This window comes from Drosophila subpulchrella, chromosome 3L, assembly GCF_014743375.2.
Source record: "Drosophila subpulchrella strain 33 F10 #4 breed RU33 chromosome 3L, RU_Dsub_v1.1 Primary Assembly, whole genome shotgun sequence".
In the NCBI taxonomy this organism is placed as follows: domain Eukaryota; kingdom Metazoa; phylum Arthropoda; class Insecta; order Diptera; family Drosophilidae; genus Drosophila; species Drosophila subpulchrella.
In genome coordinates, this window is record NC_050612.1 from 12,863,456 (window position 1) to 12,888,515 (window position 25,060).

The following is a 25,060-nucleotide window of genomic DNA, read 5'->3' on the forward strand; positions in this document are numbered from 1 at the left end:
TTGCTGCAACGATTAAGAACCTGACTTTATCGGCACCTCGGCAACCCTAATTTATCGATTGACCGTTTGACATTTATCAGGACACATTTAGTTTCCAAAAACGATTTTGCATTAAAATAGAAGCAATATGTCGAGTTTAATTTGTGAGAAATTCTCTATGGATTTGAATTCCGTAGCATCATGTCTGATGCGCCCGCCAAAAGATGAAATTTGGGACGAGCTTTTTACAATGCAACATAAGGTTATGGAAAAACTGATTTCTGCTGGCAGGTGTGACGGGACATTGTTCACCTTTGGCGTAATGGGTAAGCTCAAAGGAGACTGCGGCAGGTCAAGAAATACTTATTGCCTAAATTCCAGGAAATTCTTCGGAAGCCATAACAAAAATACATGATGGAAAATATGAGTTCCAGGTTAACGTGAAATTTCCCTTTGAACTTAACCCCATTCGGGACGAAAGTCGTCCTGGCTTTGTGATGCTCCAAGCTGGAGATCTTGTAGAACATCCAGCCGTTTTAAACGGGTTTCTCCAACGCGATGCCCTTGCTCGCTGGTTTTTTTTCCTTATAAATAAGGATGAGACAATCATCCAGAAATTTTCATTGGACGGTGATGAGTTTATCATGAGTTTCCCCCTGATTAATAATCGGTCCTCTGTGCAACTGATCTGTAAGCCAGTGCTCCAGTTTGACTTCTCGAAGTGGCCGCTGCCATATCCGGAGGATCCCGATGGTGGTCTGAGTTTTTGCAACCGTCCCTGGTACGCGGTACCCAGGGCGACTGTACCTTTGGACAAGCGGAGCTTTATGGTCTGGGCTCCGGACTGGGAACGCTTTCTGATGGAATGGAACTGCCATGCGAGCAAGGTGCTGCTTTTGATGCGAGAAATAATGAAACAGTTTGGGATATACCTTCCCTTAGATGTGGTCAAATCGATTATACTGCGTAACATTCAGATCCTTCCATTCGACCTGGGCAATTGCTTCCTAGCCGTTTTCGAGGCTTTTGTCAACGATTTGCAGGAGGGCAAAGTGACTCCATTCCTTGTGGACAGTGTGAACATGCTTCAAATAGGATCGAATTATGAGGCCACGATTGAAATGTACCATTACACAGCCTCAAATCTTTTGATTACATTTAAAAATGTTAAGTCTCTAGCTCTGGCCGATCAAGTCGTGACCGGTGGTGACAACCAATCCTCAGGTTCCGATGACGGGATCATAATTCTCCTTGATTTATTTGGCTTAAATGAATAAAATCAATATTTTTATATTAATGCGAAGAAAATCTTGTTCCTCAGCTGTCTTTTAATTTTATTCTAAGAACTATCTCACTTTCTAAGCTTATAATCTTTTTTTTAGCTCTTGCAGTCATCTCACCAAACCCTGTAATTTCTTTGATGCTAAGCAATTTATTTATTTTTTTTGTTAGTTAGTTAAATATACGGGAATTTTACCAATAAATCGGATAAGGACTTGGATGTGTATATAATCAACTTTCAAACCAAACCTTAGAAAATCTAAGCGATAATAAATAGATCGTAACTGTTGTAAGCTGTACAAAACAGACGGTCTCGATTTGTCTAAACTACGGTTGAAAAATGGCTAAAAAATGAGTAGTTTTGACTAAAATCTGAATCCGCCCTAAAAATCACTGTTTTGGCTGTCATATTGCTCATAAAGGACAGAATGAGGAATTTTATACGACGCTGAGTTTGTTGCTTAATTTCCAAACTATTGGCATTAAAACCTAATGCATTAAGGCATTAATACATAATGTCCGTTCTCAATTTTTTAAGTTGTTTAATTTTATTTTCTTGTTTTATTACTCGTACATATCACTAAACGGTTATACATACATAAATACAAGTACTTGCTACTGCTTACACGATAGGGAAAGACATTGTTTTAAGATTCCCGATTAATCAACATACACATCGAATTAAATAATTATCACATTTCCTAAAGTGTTGGATATAATGGTAGTTCACTTATAGTTGGTTTGCGGACTATGGGGTTGGCGTTGGTTGCGTGCTCAGCTCATTTCTCGACCTCCAAATGAACCCCGTGGTCACTTGCCCTTCTGCGACTCCAGGTAGGTGGCCGTGAAGGTGAGCAGACGGTGCCGTTGCTTCAGGTTACGGGCACGGACATGGGCCGAGTTCAGCTCCTCGGTGTAGGTTCCCGGAAACCAGCCGACGGCGCCATCCCGGATCCTTTCGCCCTGGTACCAGCCTTCAAGAAGAGAACAAAATGATTAAATATACTATTGTTGCAGCATTTTGCAGCCACTCACCGTCGGGCAGCTTGCGGGAAACATTGACCACATCGCCCCGTTCCAGCTGGAGGACGTCCGGCTCATCGGACTCGTAGCTGTGCTTGGCCACCACCTGCGGACAGTCCCAGGACTCGTAGAGCTTCTCGCCGGGCGTCTCCGCCTCCGGCGGTCTCATTGCCTGCAGCCAGCGCTGTTGGTCGGACACCGAAGGGCAGGACAGAATCTTCAGGATGGGAAAGTAAATTAGTGCTGCTAATGGGAAGGGAACAGGAGGAGAACTAGGTTAAACGCACCAGCTCAACGGTCTTGCGGTCGCTGTTCTCGAGCAGCGTCATCACGATGAGGTTCTTGCCGGCCTGGTCCTTGAGGTCCTTGGTGGGCAGCTGGGGCAGCGAGTCGCCGGCGGCGAGGGTGAGCATGCTCCGGGGGCAATAGTCGAAGACCGTGAAAGTAGACTCGCCACGACGCTTGCAGAGCAGCAGGAGATCCGAGAAGAGAAAGGCGTAGATGCTGACCTTCGACAGGCGCTTGCCGAAGGTCAACTTGGCATCGTCGCCACGCCACATCAGGTGGGTCAGCTCGCCCCGTTTGACCAGGTAACGTGGCTTGGAACCCGCCCTGGGCACGCCCACCGGCGCAATGGCCAGGGCACGCACATGGCTGGGGAACTCCAGCTGGCGTGCAATCCGTTCCAGCTCGAAGGCCTGCTCCCAGCGATTGGCCGCCTCATTGCACTGGCCCACCAGTTTCTGGACGAGGGCCAGCGTAAGCTTCCAGCCCTCGTACTCCTCGCGATTCAGCGGCGACTCCTTGCTGAACACCGCGTCGATTAGGAGCGGCAGCCGGGTGATCCTCTGCATGGGCAGCATCAGGAACGAGTGCAGATTGAGACCACAGCAGCTGGGACTGGCCTCCAGACGCTCTAGGTGCTGCTGGAAGGCCAGCGAGTCCTTGGACTCCTTTAACCGGCGCAGCGTCCTGTCCATCCTGCCCTGATGCTCGCAGAAGGCCACGTAGACATGGAAGTGCCGCTCGGCGATCTCGTAGATGCAGCGACTCAGTCCGAGCAGCATGATGTTGTCCTGCCAGCAGGCCTCCAGTTCCGTGAGCAGCCGCTCCGAGCACTCGTGGACGGGCACGATGTAGGAGAAGAGCGCCTTCCGGTCCCTGGAACTCAGCACAGACGTGTCCACGAAGGCGTTGTGGTTCATGAAGTGCCGTCGCAGCAGGTTCAGGGACTTCAGGTAACTGGCCTCCGACGTGATGATCTCAAACTTGGCCTCCTGCAGACTGCGCTCCCGACTGGTTAAGGTGGCTGGAATGAAAAGGTCAGGAGCTAAGTAAGTTGGAGGTTCTAAATTGCAAATTTGGGGGCCAAGGTCAACAAAGAACCAAAGTTAAAACTTAGAAAGCAACAAAAATTTGTGTTATTTATGTCCTGTTACCTCCGTACGCACATATTTAATAATGTATAATACATTATACATTTTTACATTAAGCTCCGTTTTTATTTAAAGTATGTAGGCTTTAAATCTAGAATCGTTAATTACACATATATAATTTACTAGTGGTGAAGTGGGAGAAACAGGAAATCAAATCTTCTTGAATCGTTAAACTTTTTATTTTAGTAGGTAACGTGTTTTTAAAAGTTCAATTTTCCAGCACATTTAAATTAATTTTCAATTTTTTAGAACTCTAATGAATTTTTACGATAAAAACGAATAGATATCGATAAATATCCATTACTGAAGTGCACCCCTGGTGCTTATAGAACCATTTCAAAGCCCTCGTGTGGTATAGAAAAAACCAAGGAAAGAAACTAGTTCCTTGAGTTTTCAAGTTCTAAGAATTATATTGATCTACCGATTCCCAGCAATAATTTCTAAGAATTGTATTTTACTTGGGCAACTCTACTATAAAGTCTTGAAGTTCATTGTTAAAGTGCATCACCTGGCTTAGATAAAACCATTTTTAAGCCTACGTGGGAAAAAATCCAAGATATAAAATAAAAGATGTGTAACGTTTTCTCGAACACTCTTAATATGTTGGTGTCAGAATTAATCCAATCAGGCGCCCTACCGACAATTCCCAAGGAAATCAAGGATTTGCAGAAGTTGATTATGACGATACTGTCATCCTTGAGAGGTAGTGAGAAGTTCAGTTATGGAATATTGGGTATGTACATCCATACGTTAATTGACGTCCCTTTTTCGAACTATTAACAACAAAAAAATGATAATTTCAGGCAGTTGCACTGAGGTGATCCGCCAAATTCGGAAAAATGAGTTTGAGTTCCACCTTAAAGTGCGTTTCGGGTTTAAGGTAACGCGAATCATAGATGATATGCGTATGGGATATGTGATGATTAAAGTTACCGACGGTGAAGTACATCCGGCTCTGGAGGGCGTCTACGTGGCGCGTGAGGCCCTCGACAAATGGTTGATCAAAATTATTACCAATGATCCGGAATATAAAAAATGTGGTTTCAATTTTGTGGAGAACTTCACGTTCATTCATCGCAGCATGAAGTATAAGCTGACGTGTGTGCCAGTACTGGAATTCGAGTGTTCCCAGTGGCCACTTCCATTTTTACTTCCGCTCCTTACGGAAAGCGGATTGAGCGTGAAGGCCCATCCCTGGTATGCGGTGTCAAGACCAACCAGACCCCTGGACCAGCGGAGCTTCATGGTTTCCGCACCGGACTGGGAAAGCTGCCTGATGGAAGCGCACCACCATTCCCATCGGGTTGTGCTGTTGCTTACACGTCTTTGCGATATATATGTGCCGGATCCTCCGAGCTTTGAGGAAGTTATCCGGACTGTTGTTTTGCTGAAGGTATTCAACTTATCGAGTGACCTGGGAAACTACCTGATCGAGGCTCTGGAGGCCATGGTGGACAGCCTTAAAGCAGGAATTCTGAAGCGATTTCTGGTGGATAACGACAATGTGCTCCAAACATGGAAGGAGGTCCAGTTAAAGACCGTTTATGAGAAGTTAAGTGATGCCCTGAGACGATTGCAGGAGATCAAAAGACAGGCCGAGGATAGCGTTAACGAGGGGCAAAGCGACTGGAAAACAAGGCTATGGGACATGTTTATGTAAACACAGCATTTCCTAGAACACTTTTTAAAGTTTATAATTTTTCACATTTTTCGAAGGGAAGTTACAGATCATTTAGGTAGTGATGGGTTCAGTTTAAACTTTTTATTTTTTTGTAAATGCTTATGCGGTTTTCGTTACTTTTTTTTTATTACTTTCTCTATTGAAAACTTAATACCTTGAAATAATTCTAGATTATTTAAGACTCTATTTCAAAAAGAACCACAAATATGAAAGGCAATAATATTTTAAAGAAGGTTATTAAAACATCAACAAAGAACGAATCCTGTCGTATTCTCCATTAAATACTTTATGCCTTGAAGAAATTAAAGCTTATTAAGATAGTGATAAGTTCAGTTTAATTTTTCCGATTCTTTGGCTTGGAGCCATGTGTTAAACTCAATCTTAGAAAGAACCACCAATATGGAAGACAATTATTTTTAAAAGAAGCCTTTTTGAACATTCACCGCAAGAACGAAGTGAATTATGTAAATGCCTTATGGCTTATTTTAAGTTTTGGAGTCATGTGAATAAACCAACGATCTACTTACGCAGTATGCAAGAGTGTATGACCTCGGGGATCTCGCACCACAAGGTGCGCGAGGGTCCGTTCTTGGGCTCCACCAGCTGGAGGGCAGTGGGTCGTGGTTTGGCCAGTGGCTCTTGCTTCGCCTTGGCATGCTGGCCAATCTCCTCGTAACCATCGGAGGATCCATGCGCCTCTAGGTCTCGGGTGATCGACTTTAACGATTGATAGGGATACATATAATGGATAGATGTAAGTTTAGTGTTAGATCCACTCACCTCCAGCTTGGCGGCACTGTACATCTGGTATAGTGGCTCGTTGGAGAACAGGCTGTGCGGCTCCGACGAGAGCTCGTCGCCCAGGCCCGCCTCGTTGCCGGTGGAGACCCCCGAGCTGCCGCTGGAACTGGCCACGGATATGCCGCTGGTCTGATACAGACCCGACTCCGCGTACCAGGAGCTAACGCCTCCGTGACCACTGGGCGTAGGCGTGACCGGTTCATCGCCCCTAGGAGAAACTGCAGCATTGTTGGCCTGCTTGAAGACGCCGCATTCGGCATACCAGGAGGTGGTCTGTCCAGGATCCTGCTCTCGCTCCGGATCCATGGGCGATTTGTTGCCGCCCATTGGCGGTGGTGGTGGCGGAGGATCGTGGGGCCGCAGTCCGATGGTGGTGCGTCTTCTGCTGGCCTTCGCCTCCTTCTTGGCCTTGCGAGCCACCGTGGAGAACTTCTGCGACTCCGCCGACGGCGTGCAATTCTTCTCGGAGAAGCCCGAGTCCAGTTCCCCGTAACCATGGATCTCCGGCTCCAGTGGCAGGGCTGGCAGTGATCCCTCCGGGTCCTCCACGTAGAAGGTGCTCCGTGTGGCCGCCAGCGAGGAGAGCTGTTTGGTATCGAAGCTGGAGCCCACCAGGCTCTTGCGCAGACGGGAGCGCAGGCTCTTGCCGTTCTTCTGCTTGTCCCTCAGCACTGGAGCCTGTTGCTTCTGGTGGACCTTGGCTGCCGGATTCCGATCCGGACCGTAACCTGTGCTTTCGTACAACTCCTCCGTCCGTTTGGCGCTCTCCACGTAGAACTGCGTGGCCGCAGGCGTATTCTCGTAGAGCTTCTGCTGACTGCCCTTCGGGGATTTCTTGCTGGAGATGAAATCCTTGAATTTGCGCACGAATTCGTACACCTGGTTTTGCGGAGGAGGTGGCTTCGGCAGGCGATGGTTGCGCATGTCCACGCCGCTGTCGTTGTGCTGGATTGGCAAATGGGATAGTTACTTTGGGTCAATCTATGGGCTCCATGTGGGCACTTACGTTTCGTAGCCGCTGGTCGGGCTCTTCATCGCCGTGATCGTCGCTGTCCGTCTCGAAGGAGTCGTAGTCATCCGAGATGACCACGTGCTCGCCCAGCGTGTGGGCGGATGCCGAGTGGCCCTTGCTGCGGCGGTGCGAGGAGCGCACCCCACAGCTCCGGCTCCCTTCCTGGCTGTGGCGCACCAGCTGCGTCGAATGGCGTTTGTTTCCGAGTGGCGACAGGGTCTCGTAGTAGTGGTCTGAGTCATCTAAGAGGGGGTGCAAAGGTAACCGTTTAGTACTTGTTTCCTGGTTTGGGGTTGGGGGTTTATAAATGTGTATACGGTATACATTTATATCCAACGATTACAATCATAGGAATGATTAGGTTAGGGCGATGATATGTCATAAAAAACTCATAATATAGATACGTATGATATCACCATATATTTTCTACATAAAAGGTAAATATAACGTTTAACTTTATGAAACTTTCCTAGTATCTATAAACATTATTATTACAATTTTAGAATTTTTAAAATTTTTTTAAGTTCTTTTAAAACAATAATCTAAAAGAGTTTTTTTGTTGTAAATTTAGGACAGATAGCTTTGATACTACATTAATAATTCTCCACTAAAAGGGTTGATGGAAAATAAATCTTTTATTGGAATAACATGGCACAAATAAAAGTATTAATTATAAAAAATAACATGTGTGTTTTATGAAGAAAATAAATATTATTTTGATCCTTAAAAGCTTGCACTATTTCGAAGATTTTTTTAAAGGTGAAATTCGTTATTAAAGATGAGAATGTTAGAATATTTTAATAGGACTTTTTAAAACCTATGTAAAGTAATTTTAGATGATTGTAATAATATGCTTTCTTTTTTTAATAAATGGTAAATAATGTTAGTCGTTTAACATTGTAAATAGAATATAAGCATATTTTTGGAACCAGAACGAACCTACGAAAGTGCTCAATGTCATGGAGACCTTTGCGGTATTGCCACCCCTCTCATCGTGGGTCACCACCATCGAGGTCAGCAGCTGGGCCCGCTGGTGGGCGTGGCTGCGGCGTTGGCTAATGGCTGCCGCCTCGTTTTGGTAAATGGGTTCGGGAGCGGGACGCATGGGTTCGGCGGACACGGGTCCGTTCAGATAGACGCTGCTGGTGTTGCCCTGACAGGTGACCCCAACCTCGCCGGCTGCCCGGGGCCGCCGTTTGCGGGGCAAGGTCACCGGGTCGGCGGGATGACCGCTGCTGCTTAGACTGCCGGAACAGCTGAGGCGCTGGCCGTTGCTGCGATTCAACGCCGACATCTTGTCACATCTTTGGGGTCAGAAGGCTGTCAACGGATTGAATGAACAAACTCCTGCACTCAAAAACTAATTCGTTTCGAATTCGGAAAATTCCCTCAAAAATAAATTCCTTTTTGATGATAACATACATCAGAACGTTTTTATAATTTAATTATGGTTCTCTTTAATGACGAATTTATAAAACAATGGAGGAAATCGTCTGATTCGTTTTCGAATGAGGAGTTTATTTATGCTGCTCTAAATTTTAGAAATTTTGTTCATTTTTTTATTATGTACTTATACAATAAATTGATTTCTTTTTTTCGAGTGTGGAGCTTCATCTGTGGTATTCAGAACTCTGTTCTTAGGAAACTGCACTCAATTGAGAGCAATTAAAGCTGCTGCAGCAATTGTCTGCCCTTTTTTGATTGACCAATTCGGCCCACTGTCCGATATGCTAATTAAACCGACTTTTCAAGAGTCACAACAATAAAGCTGGCCATATAAAGCGAATGGCCTGCAAACCCGTATGTGGCGCGGTCTGAGCTAAACTAAACTAAAGTTAACTCAAATAAAGGCAAACACCCAAAGCCAGGGCATGCAAAATAGCGCAAATTATAATGGAATCATGGTTGAATGCAGACAGTCGCTGTGGATACAATGTCGAGTGATTAACAGACATGGTGGAAAAATCAAACACCATGATGTGGCAGGTGCCGCACATCAAATACTCTGAAACCTAACGAGTTTAGCTATTTTCAAACGAGTTTTAGGCACTTTTTCATGGCGTAGAACACCGTTATTCTAGCCGGATTCAGGCACAAAGCGCTTAGACTAGATACTATCTGTTCGCATATTACGTATACGTAATACGTAGACCAAGAGGCAGGCAAGCGCTGCGAATGCCAACCGGTTCGAGAGCGCCAATAAAACCAGGCAGCGAAGACCCAGCTCTGAAAGCTGAACATGAATATGAGATTTTATAAAGATATGCGGCTTACGAACATGAACCCACAAGTGGAGTCAAAAAAATAGCACCAAAAACGTCTGGGAATCTCAGAAAAATAATATGATGTTTATAAATCCTAATTAGGTAGGTAAGCATTTCAAATATCTTCTTTACTTCTATAAGATCTGTACTATTTCGCAGTATTATTTTTACAATTATTAGAACTATACTGAAAATAATGAATTGGATATATAAATTAAGATCAATACCAAATAAACTATTTACAAATTTAGTTTTTATACTTCTCAAATCCTAATATAGTTTGAATAAGGCATTAAGAGTTGGCAATACTTAATAGTTTATACTTCTCGAATCCTAATCTAGTTTGACTAAAAGCATTACGAGTTGACTATACCAACTTTAACCATTATATTTTATAATATTTTAAGCGCTATAGGTCTGCCTGCAACTGTTTGTATCTACGTATACATGTCTTGAACGAAACGAGATTCTTTTTGAAGGCGACACTTGTTGCGCGTGGGTTTTTGGAAATATTGGAGCTCTGGCCCGCGAAACAAGGAGCTGCTGAGATTCTGGCCAGCAGTGCCATGATACCAAAGTTACCGGTTTCAGGTTATTGCTTACGGCATCGAGTGTGTATTCTCTGGTGAAATTCTTCGAATTTAGGCTTTTGTTGGTGCGTGTAAAGTGAATGTTCATATCGTTCGTACCGCAACGTTGCCAATACGGAAATGGTTTATTTCATTAGTCGCCTCAACGCCTCTTGGCGTGAGACCCAAACAAAGAAACTGAACCGAGGAAAAAGATGGTCTAGCAATGCGATCCATTCGTAAGCAAGCAAATGCCCAGACTTGGGATCATACAATACATATGTGGTATATGTACTACATAACGATGTGTGTATACGAAGATGATCTTTTGTTTATTGGAATGCAGCAAGTGCAAGGCCGACAGTTTGACGATCTGCTGAGGTTGCTGCGTCCGTTTCTATCCGCTCTTCACGCATAAACAATTAACAATTAACACTGCAATGCAGCTGGAAAAAATCCAGTTGATCAACGGATCGAACGGTTGATTGATCGCCTGACGCATTAAGGTTAAGATTATTAAGTGCCAAACGATGTCATTGTCTACCACTCGGCTCTTGGTCACGTAGGAAAACCATAATAGCTGATAGCAACGACGATCAGAGTCAGAAAATTGTTTTTACAGATATGTTTTACAGTATGTTTGGATTGCTTCATACTTTAAATGACTTCATCTCTGGTGGTATTTTTCTTCACTTCATTGTAAATACTTTTTATGGGCATTTTGTTCTTGAAGACTACTTTTTTGGGGCATTTATTATGGCACATGTCACCACATCTAATAGGTTAGTTTCCTTCGTAGAATTATTTTTAGAAATATTTTGTGCTAGTTGTCTATCATCACTCTGGAACTTTTGTAAGCAGAAATAGTTTCAATTCGATTGGAAAGAAAACTGTCTAGGTATTTTAGCAAACATTTCTTAAGCATATACAGCCCATTTAATGATATAACAATTTCTGAGAGACCCCTGTAAAACCACAAGTCATCTAATTCAGTTTAAAGATCAAGCAATTGAGTCATACCTTTTTAAAGTATGCAAGGTATAAAAGCAATTTATTGGTAAATTGGTGCTTTAATTTTACACATCTAAAAAACTAGCTAGTCATCTAATAAATAAATATGGCTATCTCTAAAGTCCACAAGTGGTTAAGTTTTAAAAATCCTGGTTGTATATCCCTTATCGAGAGAGCCCTGTACACCGACTACTCGTCAGCTAATTGAAAAAGTGCATCGAATTCGGAGATCCCCAATTAAGTGTCATCTTCCTGCATGCGACAAGCTCATAAATTTTCATAGCCCGAAACGACTGTGACTTTGGGTCGGAATTTCCACGACACTTTCGCCGCGGGCGTTGCGTGTTGGCCAAAGTTAACGAGCCAAAGTTGAACGTGCCGCGGGTAAAAGTTAAAAGCCAAGCTGAGAATTTCCATTTAGCCGACTTGGGCTTGGGCCTAAGCATTGCCGGTTTGCGGGTTTCGGTTTCACCCATGAAACATGAAACAATTACAAGATATTTTCCAATTGCCAAGTGGAGTTGCGTTCGCTGAACTCTCTTTTTGGAAGAGGGGTACGCCAAAAGCGATAATTGCACTTTTACGCAAAGCCTTTTCTGTAGGATTACGTGTAGCACTGAACAAATTTGAATAAAAAAATGTGGTAAAATACAAATTGGCTTTTAAATTAATTGTTTTAGAAAAATTCAATATTTCAAAGGAAAATCAAATGATATTGTTAAATTTCTAATAAATTTCTAATAAAATATGGATACTATATTATGACCATGTCGAAGGACCATTCAGAAACATTATAATAAAGATCGTGACTAAATTAAAAAAAATATTTTAAGCTATTGTGCAAAGTTAGGATCCTTTACTTCAAATATTTCTAATAAAATATGGATACTATACTATGACCATGTCGAAGAACCATTCAGAAACACTATAATTATGATCATGACTAATTTCCAAAAATATTTTAGACTTTTATAGGAAAGTTAGGATCTTTTAGGGAACTACTATTTTGATTGTTTTTTTGCCTCTGTACAAGAGCATGCTCAGTGGATTTCGAATTCGAATTCGCACTCTAGTTCGCATTGCACATTGCACACCGCCTTTTTGCAATAGTTGCCTCATTATGACATGTTTTTTAATGCAAAAGTCATCGCCGTATTTGGGGAATGGCGATTCCTTTGGCCAATAGTTTGTTGAACGGATATCTTGCGATGATTTTTTCCCTCGCTTCGCTTTGTGTTTCTTTAAGACTTCTTCAAGGTTGCCTTTGGGTTGGCTTGTGTTTTATACACATTTCTAGACTGGTTTTCGTTTTCGCTAAACAATTTCGTCATCGCCCAGCAAAGGCAGCAACAAATAATGGCAAGAAAAACAACAAATTAAAGGTGGATTATCAAAGGGGGCGGGGGTGGGTGAGGGCAAAAACAACAATAAAGTCGGGTTTCAGTTCGTGACGTCTCCAAAAGCAGCAACAACCACACGCACAAATAATTCAACAAAAACTTGTAATGCAAAAATGCACTAAGCTCTCTCTCTCTCCCTCTCTTGCTCTTTCACTCTCTATCTCCCTTTGTCTGTGAGAGTTTTCCTAAACTTTAGATGCATTTCATGCTTTTGCTTGTTATATTTTATTTCTCTCAGCTCGGCATTAGAGCAGCATCATTAACTATCCATTGATATTCACATTTATCACTCGAATTCTTTCGCGTTTTTGTATTCGGGAGACGGAGACCCGTTTTAGCCAGCGGACCGTCGGTGTTGAGCGCGTCGGAACGAATGAGAGGCCCCAGCCAGATGCCGTGGAGAGCAGCTATAGCTACCCCAACATCACCAACACATCGATGGCAGCCACTGCACACTGCGTCCACTCTATGGGCATCGTACACTGAGAGAAGGGTGCTAGTTGGTTCGATGTAAAGTCGGGATAAACATCCCATTTCATGAGATTAAAACAACTCACTAACAGTGTTATTTAAAAATAAAAAAAATTGTTACAGGTATAAAACAAATTTTTTTTTTTTTAATAAATTTCTTTGATCTTTGACCTCTTAAGTTCCACAAATGTAATAAAAATAACTTTAAAAATCTGAAAGCTTTTCAGACAAGGACCTAATAAATTTCCTATTGACTACTAAAACTAACTTAAAAAGTTTTTAAAAACATTTTTTTTTTAGTTATTATATTTAGAATAATTTTTTTACCTCAAATAATTAATGTACATTTGTAATTAAATAATTGATGTCGGAAAACATGTTTTCTTGACAAGTTGTGAATTACTTTAAGAAATATTTTAAAGATTTAAAATAGTGATTACTCATCCGCGACGTTGGTAATTTGTTTTTAGTTACATTAAATTTTGGTTAAATTAGTAGATTAGTGAAATTTGGAGCAGTGTGAGTTTTTTTTGTGGAACCTGTCGCCCTGTTTGCTCTCCTGCCCGTTTTTTTTTTAACTCTCACTCTCATTTGTAAAAAGGTGGCTTAATTATCCGCTTCACATTTGGCATTTGTTTTCGGGGAACTCAGACGCCGCTTGGGGCCAAGTTTAGACTGGAGCACCCAGCCACTTACATATGTATTTTCATAAAAGGCAAAATGATTAAGTGGCCTTAACTTGGGCTAATTAACCAGTTGATAATTATTGGTTTTGAGCTTGTCAATTTACAGCTGTGGACTGCATGTGTGGATGGTAAAGCTTAGTGCGGACACAAACCAAAGATCAAAATCAACCGCTGAGCTTTTATCGAAAGGAGCTTTCATGGGAATCCCCTCTATAAAAAGTTTGTATTTTAAAGAAGATATTATATATAATTTATCAAAAATTAAGAGGTTTGTTGCAAGACAATATTTTTTAAATATTTAAAAAGAGATAAAATGGGTTTTTCGAACCTATTTATAATTTCTCATATTCTACAATGAGTTTATATAGCCCACTAATTTAAAATAAATTAAAAATGAACTGTTTTGTTGATGTGTTATATGTTGTAACATAATTATAGATCGTCAAGATACCTATTAAGGCATCTTTTCTAAATTTTTAAACCCATTCTAGTAACTTGTAGAGTATGAAACATATTTCCACCGGCAACTAAATCCACTCATGTGGTAAGGTTACAAATTATGTAAGTGGGGTCAGGGACTATTCGCGATAATATGGTTTCATCCCACAGTGAGCACTTTCTTTGGTTCTGTAGTTCAAATACTTGAAGCCAAGTAACTAATTTAGTTTCTTACTCACCCTCTATGCAGCTTATCGCCTTCTTTTGATGCAGTCTTTTGTCTCTGATGCGTTTCGACCAATCCGGACTCCTCGTGCGATGCGGCTTAAACCGTTCCCGTACACTGAAAACAAAAAGGGTTTCCATTTAGTATTAACACTAATACTAATTTAATTGACTTCAAATAGTCATTGTTAATTACTTCATAATTTCACGACCGATCGATCAAACTAAACCCCTACAACTGATCGCCGTTGGGAAGATCCAACAATTGACGGGCTCGAGTACTTCAGATTGATTTTTTGGTTCTCAGCACTTCTAGAGTTCCTCTTAAGAGGCCCGCCAATCTTATCAACAGATAACAGAAGAAATTGTAGGTCAGCGTTCTAATTATTGGGGACCCCTCAAAACAGAAAGGGAATTGGACTGTGAAGTATTTTCAATCACCCGTCGAATGTTGCAACTTTAAAATTAACTCTGACAAAATGAAGCACTTTCATGTTGTTGTACTAATTAAGTGCTAACAAAAAATTCTGAGGGTGACAATTATCTGTGTATCAAAGAAACTATTAAATGATCATTAAATGGCTGTTGTATAGCTCAATTGCTTGAAATTATCGCAATGTTTGTACTTCTTTTATAGAATTAAGATAAGCTCCGGTAATTTTATTTTTAACAAACTTGCTTCTAACTAAAATGTAGTATATATATAATACGAGTATAGTCTAGTCATATATTTTCCTGACGTCGCTGCTTTGTTTACTTTTAAGCCAGATTAAGCAAATAAATGTATAACCCAGTGACTAAATAAATTCGCTTGATAAGAATTAAAATTCATATGTGCAATACAAATTTGTAAACATTACTTCCTTTCAGACTTAACCCTACTTCCCTATCTAAATCAGCGATAAAGATCTAAGTCCCCGACCGCCTTGACCTGCTTGGCAGTATATTTTTGGTGTCAGAATTTAGCTGGAAGTATATATAACAATTTTGATATGTCCATGTTGCAACCCACCATGCACCATTCATTGGAAGCAAATACAATTTTCGACCGTCGAAACCCCTGCGCTGCCTGTCTCTTATCAGCCGATTAGATAAGACCAACCCAAACAAACCGATAAGCGACCTACGCAGAATTTATACCGCCCAGCTGTATACAACAGCAGTTGCAATTCTTATCTTTTTCCGCTCCCAATCGGTTTTGCTTAACGCGGCAATGAATAAACAATAATAACATTGCGATATTGTCTCCTCGATTTGCACACAATTCATATTTATACCATTATTCATATCATCTTGACCTACAGACTGGCGGCTATTATTGAGCTTATTATTTTGTTTTTAATTTTTTGATTATACCTATCAGAAAATATATTATGTAATGTGAGTTTTTAAATTAAATTGCGTTTATCAAAGAACTAATCCCTTAGAAATGCACAAAATATATTTGTTTTTACAATGATTCGATAATAATAATATTTTACAAACAAATTCCAATGTTATGAATCATTCAAACGATATTTGGAACTAAAGTTTTTTAAAAGAACTGTAATTTTCTCTTAAAGTTAAATATATAAAACTTATTCTTTGGATACTCACACAATAAACTGGGCCTCGTTGGCCGCCGCCTCCAGCGGCGCCTGACCGATCTCGCCATCCGAAATGTCCACCCAGGCGTCGCTGTTGTCACTGGAGCCCGCTATCGAGGATCTCTTGTCGCCGGGCTTTCCGCTGTCCCTGCTGCCGGCGCTGCTGCCCAAGGACGACCTGCATCCCACACTGGAGCTGCCGTAGACCACGCATCCGGTGGCCGCCAGCGAGGATTCGTACAGGCTGTTGGTCTTGTGATCCGAGGAGATGGTCAGGGTGGAGCCGCTGCTCGAGAGCTGGATGCAACTGCCCGCGGATGCCTGACCCTGAGTTCGACCCTGATCCTGACCTGCACCCTGATCCCTTGCCCCCCGCGTCTTCCGGAAAAGCGGAATGCTCTCGTAGCAATTGGAACTCAGGGATATGGCATCGGTGGTGAGGATGACTTCGCCACTGGAGGATGAGGACGTGGCCTTGCAGTGCATGGACTCGTAGCAACCCTTGATGGTATCGTATATGTTCTCATCCTCCTCCGACTCTTTGGCCTCTGGCTTGGGTGGAGCAGGACGCAGAGGCATTGGGGATTTGTTAAGTACTCTCTTGGGTTTCGGCAGTTCCGGCAGCTCATCGCGGGTATTGCGGCCCAAAGTTCCAGTGCCCAAAGGAGTGGTGGGTGTTAGGACCACCTCCGCCTGGGCAAAGGACTCGTAGCCATCGTAACCGGAGCCAGGACAAGCAGCCTCCTGGGATCCTGCAATGGATTCGTAGCCCTCCAGCCAGTTATTCGGCTTGGCTGTCTCCTCCACCGTTTGGTATATGTCCTCCACAATCTCTGACTTCTTGGATATCTTGTAGAGGCTGGAAGTCTGGGTTTCAGTCTTGGTTTCATCGATGACAGGTGTGATGGGTTCGTAGATGGACTCGGGCTCTAAGTCCCCATCCTTCTTTTGTACTTCTTGATCCTTCACCTCCTCCTCCTCCTCCTGCTTGAGTTCCAACTCCCTGACCTTCATCAGCTGCTTCTGCTCCATGATCATCTGCTCACCCTCGATGGCATTAACCAGTGTAACATTCACCGCCTGGTTGAGCAGGATTTGATTGTTGGAGATCTGCTTTCTGGCCGCCTGGTAGACAAAGGAGTTGTTGGGCAGGATGCGCTGCTCGAAGTCATCATTGGCGGCCAGTAGGAGTTCGTGGTCACCACCTGGGGCGGTCACCTCGCTTAGGGGACTTAGGACCTTGAGCTTTTGGTCTAGGGCCTCTAGGGCATCTAGAATTTTGGCATCGGCTTCAAGGCAGGGTGATATGAGCAGGGGGTGTGAGGGATCTTCCAGATCTTCGGTTCTGGGGGTTAACTCTCTGGGAATTTCCAATTGGAAATCTTCTTTCCTGGTAACCTCTTCCTTGGGTATTTCCAGAGGAAGATCCTCCTCTCTGATGACCTTCTTCTTGGAAGCCTTTTCCTCCTCATCTATGGATATCTCCTCCCGGGATCGGCCTTTGGTGGGTGAGGGACTCGCTGATTTCCTACCTTTCGCGAAGGTGAATCGGAGCTTCTCGTATATGGAGGCATACTTGTGCTTCCGCTGCTTCTGACGCAGATCCTCCTCCTCTTCCGCCTCCGCCTCCTTCTCACCCAAAATCCCATCCAGCTCTTCACTGGGTCTGTCATCTGTATGATTCAGTTCCTCGTGATGATTGTTCTTGGGCAGTGATTCAGTTGACTTTGGTTGCTTAGCTTGCTCTTCGGCGGGTATTGTCTTTAGCTCCTCCTTGACCATGGCCAGTTCGGGAATACCCACACTTCCGGATGGCAGCTTGAGATTTCTTTTGACCCTAGGACCCCGGGGAAGATTACTGCCCCTCATCAGTTCTAGATGTTTTCGAAGCTGTTCACTTTTCAGCGGAACACTGGGTTTTTCCAGCTTCTCGAACTTCTTGATATTACGCTGTACAGTGGAGATGCGACTTTCCTCAGAGTTCGGCGATACTTTTCCCTCTGCGGATGGTTTCTCCACGATCTTGTAGACATGGGTTCCCCGGGATAGCCAGACGCCATTGTTCCGCTTCACCTGCTCCAGGATTCTCGTGTCCTTCTGGATAATCTCGTTGAACTGATGGGTTAACTAAACGACATTTAACGAATGAAATTTGAAACATTAAAAAGATTACATTAAAAACTTTTGGTTTCTTGAGTTTCTACAGTTTCTTTAAGCATTGGAAACTCATATAACCGCTCAAAATTTAATTACTCAAATAGTTTGAAGTCAATTATCATTTATAAAACTAGTTTCAATAGATGTTGCGTTAAAAATGACTTTGATATGATATGATAAGAAATGGAATGATATTTTACGAACATGTTTGGCTTGAAATGCTAACGAAGCTTTTAGAAAAAGTATCAATTTTTGACTACACTGTTTGCGATCTTTAATTTTAAAAATAAGAATATTTTAAAAATATATATTTTCGTTATTGGAGTACCTTTTAAGTTGGTAAATTTTTTTTTGAAAACCCTTTAAAACCCCTATTACCTTGGCCACCATGCTGATGCCGCCACCTGAAGTAGTGCCATGTGAGTCCATGTTGCTTAGCCTACGCGTCGGATGATGATGCTGATGATATGATCTTCCAGCATGGGTTTTAAAGCTATATTTGCGACGTCCTCCCGATCGACCCGTAGACGATGATGACGTCAGAGTGTTGTGGGTGGTGGTGGTGGAGGAGGAGGTGGTGGTTTGAAGCGATTCGCTACTGCCGCCACTTTGGGCGCTCGCCGCGCTGAGACTGGGGCCTTCGAGGCGATTGCGCTCCCGTTTGCCTCTGAGTTCCACCTCCACCTCCTCCCCATCCTCCGCTGACCCCCTGCCCACCTTGCCAACCTTATCTGCTGATAAGGTCGCCACATTATACGATTTCACTGCAGGTAAACCGCTGCTGTCGTCACGTTTTGGGCGCGTTTCGCTGACGTTTAAAAACGCCTCGTCTGCGTTGCTTCTTAACTTGGCCTGCATTTTGGCCTGCTCGGCGTTTTTGTACTTGTAGAAATTGTCCTTTTCCCGCTGCAATTGCTGGTGCTTCGTTTGCGAGTCCTGCAGGTTGTGCAAACTGGCCGCGCGTTTTGCCAGCGATTTTTCCGGCGTTGAGCAATCGCGTGAGTTGTTGAAAGCGTTGACCAGGCAACTAACGCTTTTGTTTAGCTTTTTTAGAGTGCCCAACGAGGAGGGGGCGGCGTTCGAGTGGGCGTGGCAGTGTCCCTGATCCTCGCTGGCACTTTTGATGCGTTTGCTCCACAGCAATCGCAGGGTTTGCACACCCCGGAAATCGCGAAATGCCCGCGATTCGCAGCTGCAATTTTGAGGCGGATTTGCTTGGCTATTCGGTTTTCGATTTTGATACGGATTTGGATTTGGATTTGGATTATCTTTGCCGGCCTTATCGCACGTCGGCCGATTGTTGTTGTCACTGTCACTATTCACCAGCCAATTGATAATTGTCTTTTTCGTTTTGCGCGGCGTTGTTGCTGCTGCGGTTCGTGTTGCTGTTGCTGCTGCTGCTGCTGCTGCTGTTGGTGCATTGCCATTGAGATCACGGCCAGCGGCTTTGGCAGCCGCGTCCAAGACAGGTGACATCGCCATGGTGATTTGCTCTGATCTCGGCCAGAAATCGATCACGTTCTCGGCCAACCAAGAAGCAGCCGACCAAGATGTTGCTGCTGCAGATGCTGCTGCTGCTGCTGCTGCTGATGTTGCTGTTGCCCCCGGGCCTGCAACGACAAAAACAGAGAGTGGAAGAGAAAGCTCGTGAAAATCTTGTTCATGCAAATGCAAATCGGGTGTCAGCCATTATAATTAAAGGCGTGGCTCATCTCGGCAATTATGAGTGATAAGCGGGTTTGACTTGTCGCTGCCAATTGGAATTTCAAGGAGTTCCTAATTTTATTAAGCTCCGGTTTAAGTATGAGAAGTTTTACTCGCTAGTCCTAGTCCCCTACTAAAAATATTATTAACGAAGACTTATGAATTTTAGGAACTAAAACAACTGCCTTGGTTAGTTCATTTCAATTTTGCTGGGAAAAAATTCATAATAATTATAATAACATTTTTCATAAAACAACATTTTTTAAAATTGTTTTGGACTTTAAAACAAACGATATTGCAAAGATGTTTTTTTTTAATAACTTTAAGTTCTTCAGATTTCATTTTCCATAAATTGAAAAGAAAAGAAAATTCTCACAAAATTTTAGAAATTTGCAGTTTACTTGGATTTAATTGCAAATGGTTTTAAATATTATAACATTTTTCTTTTAAATTTGCTTTAAATTAAAAACATTTTCAAGTTTTTCAAAATATATTATTTTAAGGCAATGGAAACTATTTACCAAGACCAAGGAAATGATTTCATTAAAATCTAAATGAGCCCTATTACAAAATGCCGCATTCAATTGTTTTATTTTTAAAGGCCAGTTAAAGAAACAAAACACCTGTAGTTTTTATTGAGAAATGCTCAAAAACCCACAGCCTTAAAGTCTTTGACAAAATCGTGTAATCTGCCAAAGTATTTTAAGCCTCTTTTCGAATTTTGTCTCATAACGCCAGCCCAAGTGATGAATAGACATTATTTCTTTACAATTGTCAAGGAAGCCCAAAGACAAAACAAAACTTGAGCAAGCGAGAAATCAGTGTGGTACAACATTGCGTATGCTTGATACGCCATGAATGCGCTGGCTTATCGCCATGCGATCGAAGTTGGCTGACTGTGTGGCTATAATGCTGTACATATGACGATATGACTATATGGCATTGCACAAACCCACCTGACAATTGTTTACCGCCCTGGAAACCCACCTCCCTTCCGCCCACCGCGTGTTTTTTTTTGTCACACACAAATGCCAATTATAATGAGCGATTACATAGAGTCAAAACAATTTCTTCTGCCTCACAAGCGGTATCGTAAAATAGCTTTTAAGCGGCTTTTGGTACGTTCGTTAACCGTTTTCATCTGCGTCTTCTTCTACTTTTTCTCTTCACACTTTATATTTGTCTGTTTTTTTTTCTATATCTATGTAGGTACATTATATATCCATATGTTTTTCTAGTTGTCACATTTGCCTCGCACGCGGCAAGAATAAATAAAATTAATTTTCATTTGCCATTGCAAAAAGGCTTTTAAACAAAATATTATATACGATCGAAACACACACGCACGCACCACCAATGTAAATAAAAGAGCAAAAACTGCTGATTACGCAAACGAATTTGGCCGACAATAAGTTTTTGTATTACGCCCGGCCAAAAGGAAACTGGTGGCCAAAATTGTGTTTACATAAAGTGTCTTGTTTATTCAAAATGGAATTTTATTGGCGATTATTTGTCAATTGCAAGGCGGAAAGCAAACCGGCCCCCAAAATTAAGATTTCCAGCCGAATCAATGCCAGTTTGCAGCCCTGGGTAACTCTGCACATTTTCAGGTATTTTAAATTATTAATCAATAACTACAAATATTATTTTTGAATATAATAGGTAAATATAAAAGGTTATTTTGATGAAAATCAATTTTAAAATTTTCTAGTAAATTAAACCAATAATACATTGTTTCTCAACCAAAATATTATAAATTTAATTTTTATTCGTCAAAACAATTCCAATAGAAATATTTTTTTAGTAGAACAATAAATAAGCAATATATTATTTATTGGGCATTTCCAAGAAAAATATAAATTCCAGAGTACTAAAAAGTAATAAACATATTTAAGTGTCAATTTGTTAAGAATTTGAAAGAGAATTTGGATTTGTGGTGATGATTTTTAGTGGGCGTTTCTAATATTAACACAAAAAGCCAACTATTTTTAAAGTCAGTCAAGAATGAGCCCCCAATCTATTAGAAATGAGAAAAAAACTCAGAAACGAAATTCCCCTAATAACTTTTTGTCAAAATCAATTAGCTAAGAATCCAACGAAAAATCTGAAATGAGCCATAACTCGCTTGGCTTTCGAAGTTCGCCGCCACAGAATGATAATTCCAATGCCTTCTATGTAGAGTGAACTCTAAGGCCATTCGAGCTGTGCGGCGGTCAACAGCTTTTCGGCCTGGTCAATACAAATGTTTTGCATATTAAGCAGCCTGAAACCGAAAAGGAAAATATAAACAATTGACAGCGAGACACTTGAACAATATAAAAATCAACTCATCTTGGGCAGAAGAAAAGACGGAGTGATAAAAAAGAAACTTGACGAGCTGCAGTTTTTTAGGCTAAGCTGCAGCTGCACCTGCCATACATTTATTTATATAAACGAAGATATATGGTATATATCTGTAGGTATGCAAATGGCTTTCAACGGATGCAGCGTTTTGTTTGATTTCTTTTTATTTGCTTTATCACACTGAACGGTTCATGACTTCTGAGGGCGGGACAAAGATTTTCCCAATGCATTGGGAAACCAAAATCCAAAGGTATTGACAGCTGGAGTGAAAGTGATAATGGCCAGCTGACTTTGAGCCAAGAATCTGGCGATTTGACACGCGGCCAGCCAACTAATCTTGGCTTTTACTTGCGAATGCGGAAGAAGATAACCAATGAAATGGTATAGAAATATTTTAATTTCGTGAAATTAAATCAAATGAAATTTATTGCCATTTTGCATAGAAGAAAAAGCCAAAATAAAACAAAAAACCAGCCGCCATTAGAAATGTGAAAGTTAACTTTTCCTTTTTGCTGCTCTCTGAATTTTTGTTGTTTTTGTTTCGCAGCTAATGAACTGTCTTGGCCATGATTTAGAGATGCTGTTGACGGCTGACGAGGTGTTGGGAAAAATGTGGGATAATTCTGGGCTTACTGTTTTGGTTGCACAATCGTATTGTTTTGCTATATGCTTGACCACTGGACTCAAGGACCTCAGACTGTCTGAATATTGTTGACTGGTTGTAACTAACCCTTTGTTTTTGTTTTGGCCGCGTTGCCGTGGCAAAATACCACCACCGAACAGCTCTTGCAGCCCTTAGCCAACTGAAAAGTCGGGCTAGCTGGCTAGCAGCGAGCAACCCCCGAACGTTAATACACCACTGCGTATGCTTTATGTATGGTAAACAATGCCCATGGGTCGATAGTTTGCCATATTTTCGAAGGGTAGTTCCTATTTACCACTTATGTATGTGCCCCCTTGAACGCCTGCATTATTCAAGCTTTGTTGCCTTTCTGGCTGGGTTTAAGTTAAATTTAATTTGCTAAATTGATGCACACACAAGTGACACAATTTGTATATAAACCCATAATTCCGCTTATCTGCCCACTGATTACTGTCTGAGTCATGGGTGTAGGCTTATCGAATGGGAAATTTGACTGACCAAATTTGTGGCCATTTGGGTAGTTTCCTGTACTGTACTAAATGGTAAGAGCAGAAACCCGCATGCAAACGAGCATTAACTGCATTCCAAGCTTCGTTGAACCAAAGAATCGTTGCCCAAGAACCGCAACCGTAGACTGTAGACTGGGCCTACAGATCTTGGCTATAACCGCGTAAGGCACAGAGGCGTATAATTAGCGTGCAGCATTGGCAAAGTGAAGCTAATGGAACCAAACAACACAGAAACATGGCTAACCGTAATTCCGAAACCGTAAGCGGAGAATCCGACATGACATGGAAGAAGAGGTCAGTTCGGAGGCCACTTCAACCGTGTGTGTCAATGTGCGAAAGACCCACCGACCAAGTCAGTGGAGTTAACAGTTAAGTCATGGAGCCAACTGGCCAAAAGGAATGCGTTAATATACGATTATACGATAATAACCAGTTGACAACACTTAAATGCATTCGAATATGCGGAAGAGAGACGCTAGAAAGCTTTGAAACTAAAGTGATTATAATCGTATTCAAAATTTAACCTTTTATTATTATTACTTTCTTAATAAAAATGTATGACTACATTTTAATGTCATTAATTTGCTTATTTTTATAGGAATGTTACATATTTATTAACTAGTTAAATAACTCAAAAACTATTAAAAAGAAATTTGAGTAGAGAATATCCCAACATCGATGGCTTGCATTCAATTGTATTTTATCAACACAAGTTAAGTAACCCTAAGTTAAGGTTTCAATTTATATCAAAAGATCTAATTTAAAATGGTCCTGTGTTTTGATCTGTTTCGCTATTTGTTGATCTTTTAAATATTTTCTTCGATTAAAGAAATACTAAAAGAACCAAGTTTTGGAACTCCAATTTGTTTTAATTACCATCAAAGTAGGGTTCACTCGATCTAATCCCAACGGAAATCGAAGTTTCAGCCAGGCGATGGAAGATTTGGAGCCTGTTCTTGGTGAAATTTCGCTTCCACCGATTTGGTATTTGGTATGTATGTATGTGGAATTCGCCAAGTGGTTTGGCTAGATTCTTTCAAGAGCACACTAGCACCACGCAGATTTTCTTGTGGGCGTTTCACTTTTGCCAGCTTTCATTTCACTCTGCCCTCGAAAACTAGAACCAATTTCAGCTATTGCACTGCCTTTGATTTAGCATACAATATGCCATATTGCACATTATCTAAAATATTTATATGGGCGATTCGAGCCGAAAACACAATCAAACACAGAAACACGCGCTGAGGAGTGTCGAGGCAAAAAAAGAAAGGTGCGGCAGCAACTCCAAACGTCTCCAACGACCGACGACCGCAAAGCAACTGACGAGTGTTGCTGCTGTCGTCGACGTTGCTGCTGCTGCCTGGTGTTGCTGCTGCTGTTGGTATTGCTGCTGCTGCTGCCGTCGACGTTGCTGTTGCTGTTGCTGTTGCCAACGCTGTTGATGGCTGCTGTCGATTGCCGTTGACGTCGCCGTCGCCGCCGCCGTCGCAGCTTATGTTGCTGGTGCGCCTGATGTTGCTGCTACTGATATTGCTGCTGCTGCAGCTTAAGCTATTGGTCTTACGGCACAGGAAAAAATAACAATAGCTTTTATGATTTGTTTACAACAAAAATGTATTATTACAATTTGTGTCCCGCCGTCTTAGACGCTAAAAAAAAGTCTTAAGATATAAACAAACTTTTGTGTAGGCCTACAACTATTGATTTTACTATGTGATTATAGTTAAAATTAATTTTTATTGCTGCTTTTAAAAAAGGTTAAAAGCAATCTTTACGTTAAGCAAATTTATTTCATATGTTGGTAAAAAGAAATCTTTATTTCGTGAAAAAAAAAAAAAAAA

At 41.8% G+C, this 25,060-nt stretch overlaps 2 protein-coding genes across 5 annotated transcripts; one reads left to right on the forward strand and one right to left on the reverse strand.

The window, feature by feature from the left end:
• Positions 1 to 77: 77 nt before the first annotated feature.
• Positions 78 to 1,256, forward strand: LOC119555304. Its single transcript, XM_037866621.1, has 2 exons — positions 78 to 305; positions 361 to 1,256. The coding sequence occupies exons 1-2, from the start codon at positions 128 to 130 to the stop codon at positions 1,254 to 1,256; spliced, it is 1,074 nt and encodes a 357-aa protein (XP_037722549.1). The 5' UTR covers positions 78 to 127.
• Positions 1,257 to 1,789: 533 nt separating this feature from the next.
• On the reverse strand, positions 1,790 to 24,482 carry LOC119555325 (rho guanine nucleotide exchange factor 5). 4 transcript variants are annotated; one of them, XM_037866653.1, is made up of 10 exons: positions 24,096 to 24,482; positions 18,399 to 19,630; positions 15,874 to 17,990; positions 14,292 to 14,395; positions 7,208 to 7,455; positions 6,181 to 7,146; positions 5,928 to 6,117; positions 2,571 to 3,592; positions 2,296 to 2,500; positions 1,790 to 2,234 (listed from the first exon to the last, which is right to left on the reverse strand). In XM_037866653.1, exons 2-10 carry the CDS (start codon positions 19,500 to 19,502, stop codon positions 2,071 to 2,073), a joined length of 6,120 nt encoding a protein of 2,039 aa, XP_037722581.1. In that variant the 5' UTR covers positions 19,503 to 19,630; positions 24,096 to 24,482; the 3' UTR covers positions 1,790 to 2,070. The 4 variants fall into 4 exon arrangements, with proteins under 4 accessions (XP_037722581.1, XP_037722580.1, XP_037722582.1 ...); XM_037866652.1 differs by lacking the exon at positions 24,096 to 24,482 and adding an exon at positions 22,701 to 22,834; XM_037866654.1 differs by lacking the exons at positions 14,292 to 14,395; positions 15,874 to 17,990; positions 18,399 to 19,630; positions 24,096 to 24,482 and adding exons at positions 8,153 to 8,533; positions 12,739 to 12,848 and having other exon boundaries at positions 1,807 to 2,234.
• Between the last annotated feature and the right edge of the window lie 578 nt (positions 24,483 to 25,060).

Coding starts and splice junctions, on each gene's coding strand:
- LOC119555325 (XM_037866653.1), bottom strand. CDS start 19,502: ATGGCGATGTCACCTGTCTTGGACGCGGCTGCCAAAGCCGCTGGCCGT. Junction 17,991..18,398: donor GCATCAGCATGGTGGCCAAG/GTAATAGGGGTT, acceptor AATGTCGTTTAG/TTAACCCATCAGTTCAACGA. Junction 3,593..5,927: donor CATACACTCTTGCATACTGC/GTAAGTAGATCG, acceptor TTTTCATTCCAG/CCACCTTAACCAGTCGGGAG.
- LOC119555304 (XM_037866621.1), top strand. CDS start 128: ATGTCGAGTTTAATTTGTGAGAAATTCTCTATGGATTTGAATTCCGTA. Junction 306..360: donor GTTCACCTTTGGCGTAATGG/GTAAGCTCAAAG, acceptor CCTAAATTCCAG/GAAATTCTTCGGAAGCCATA.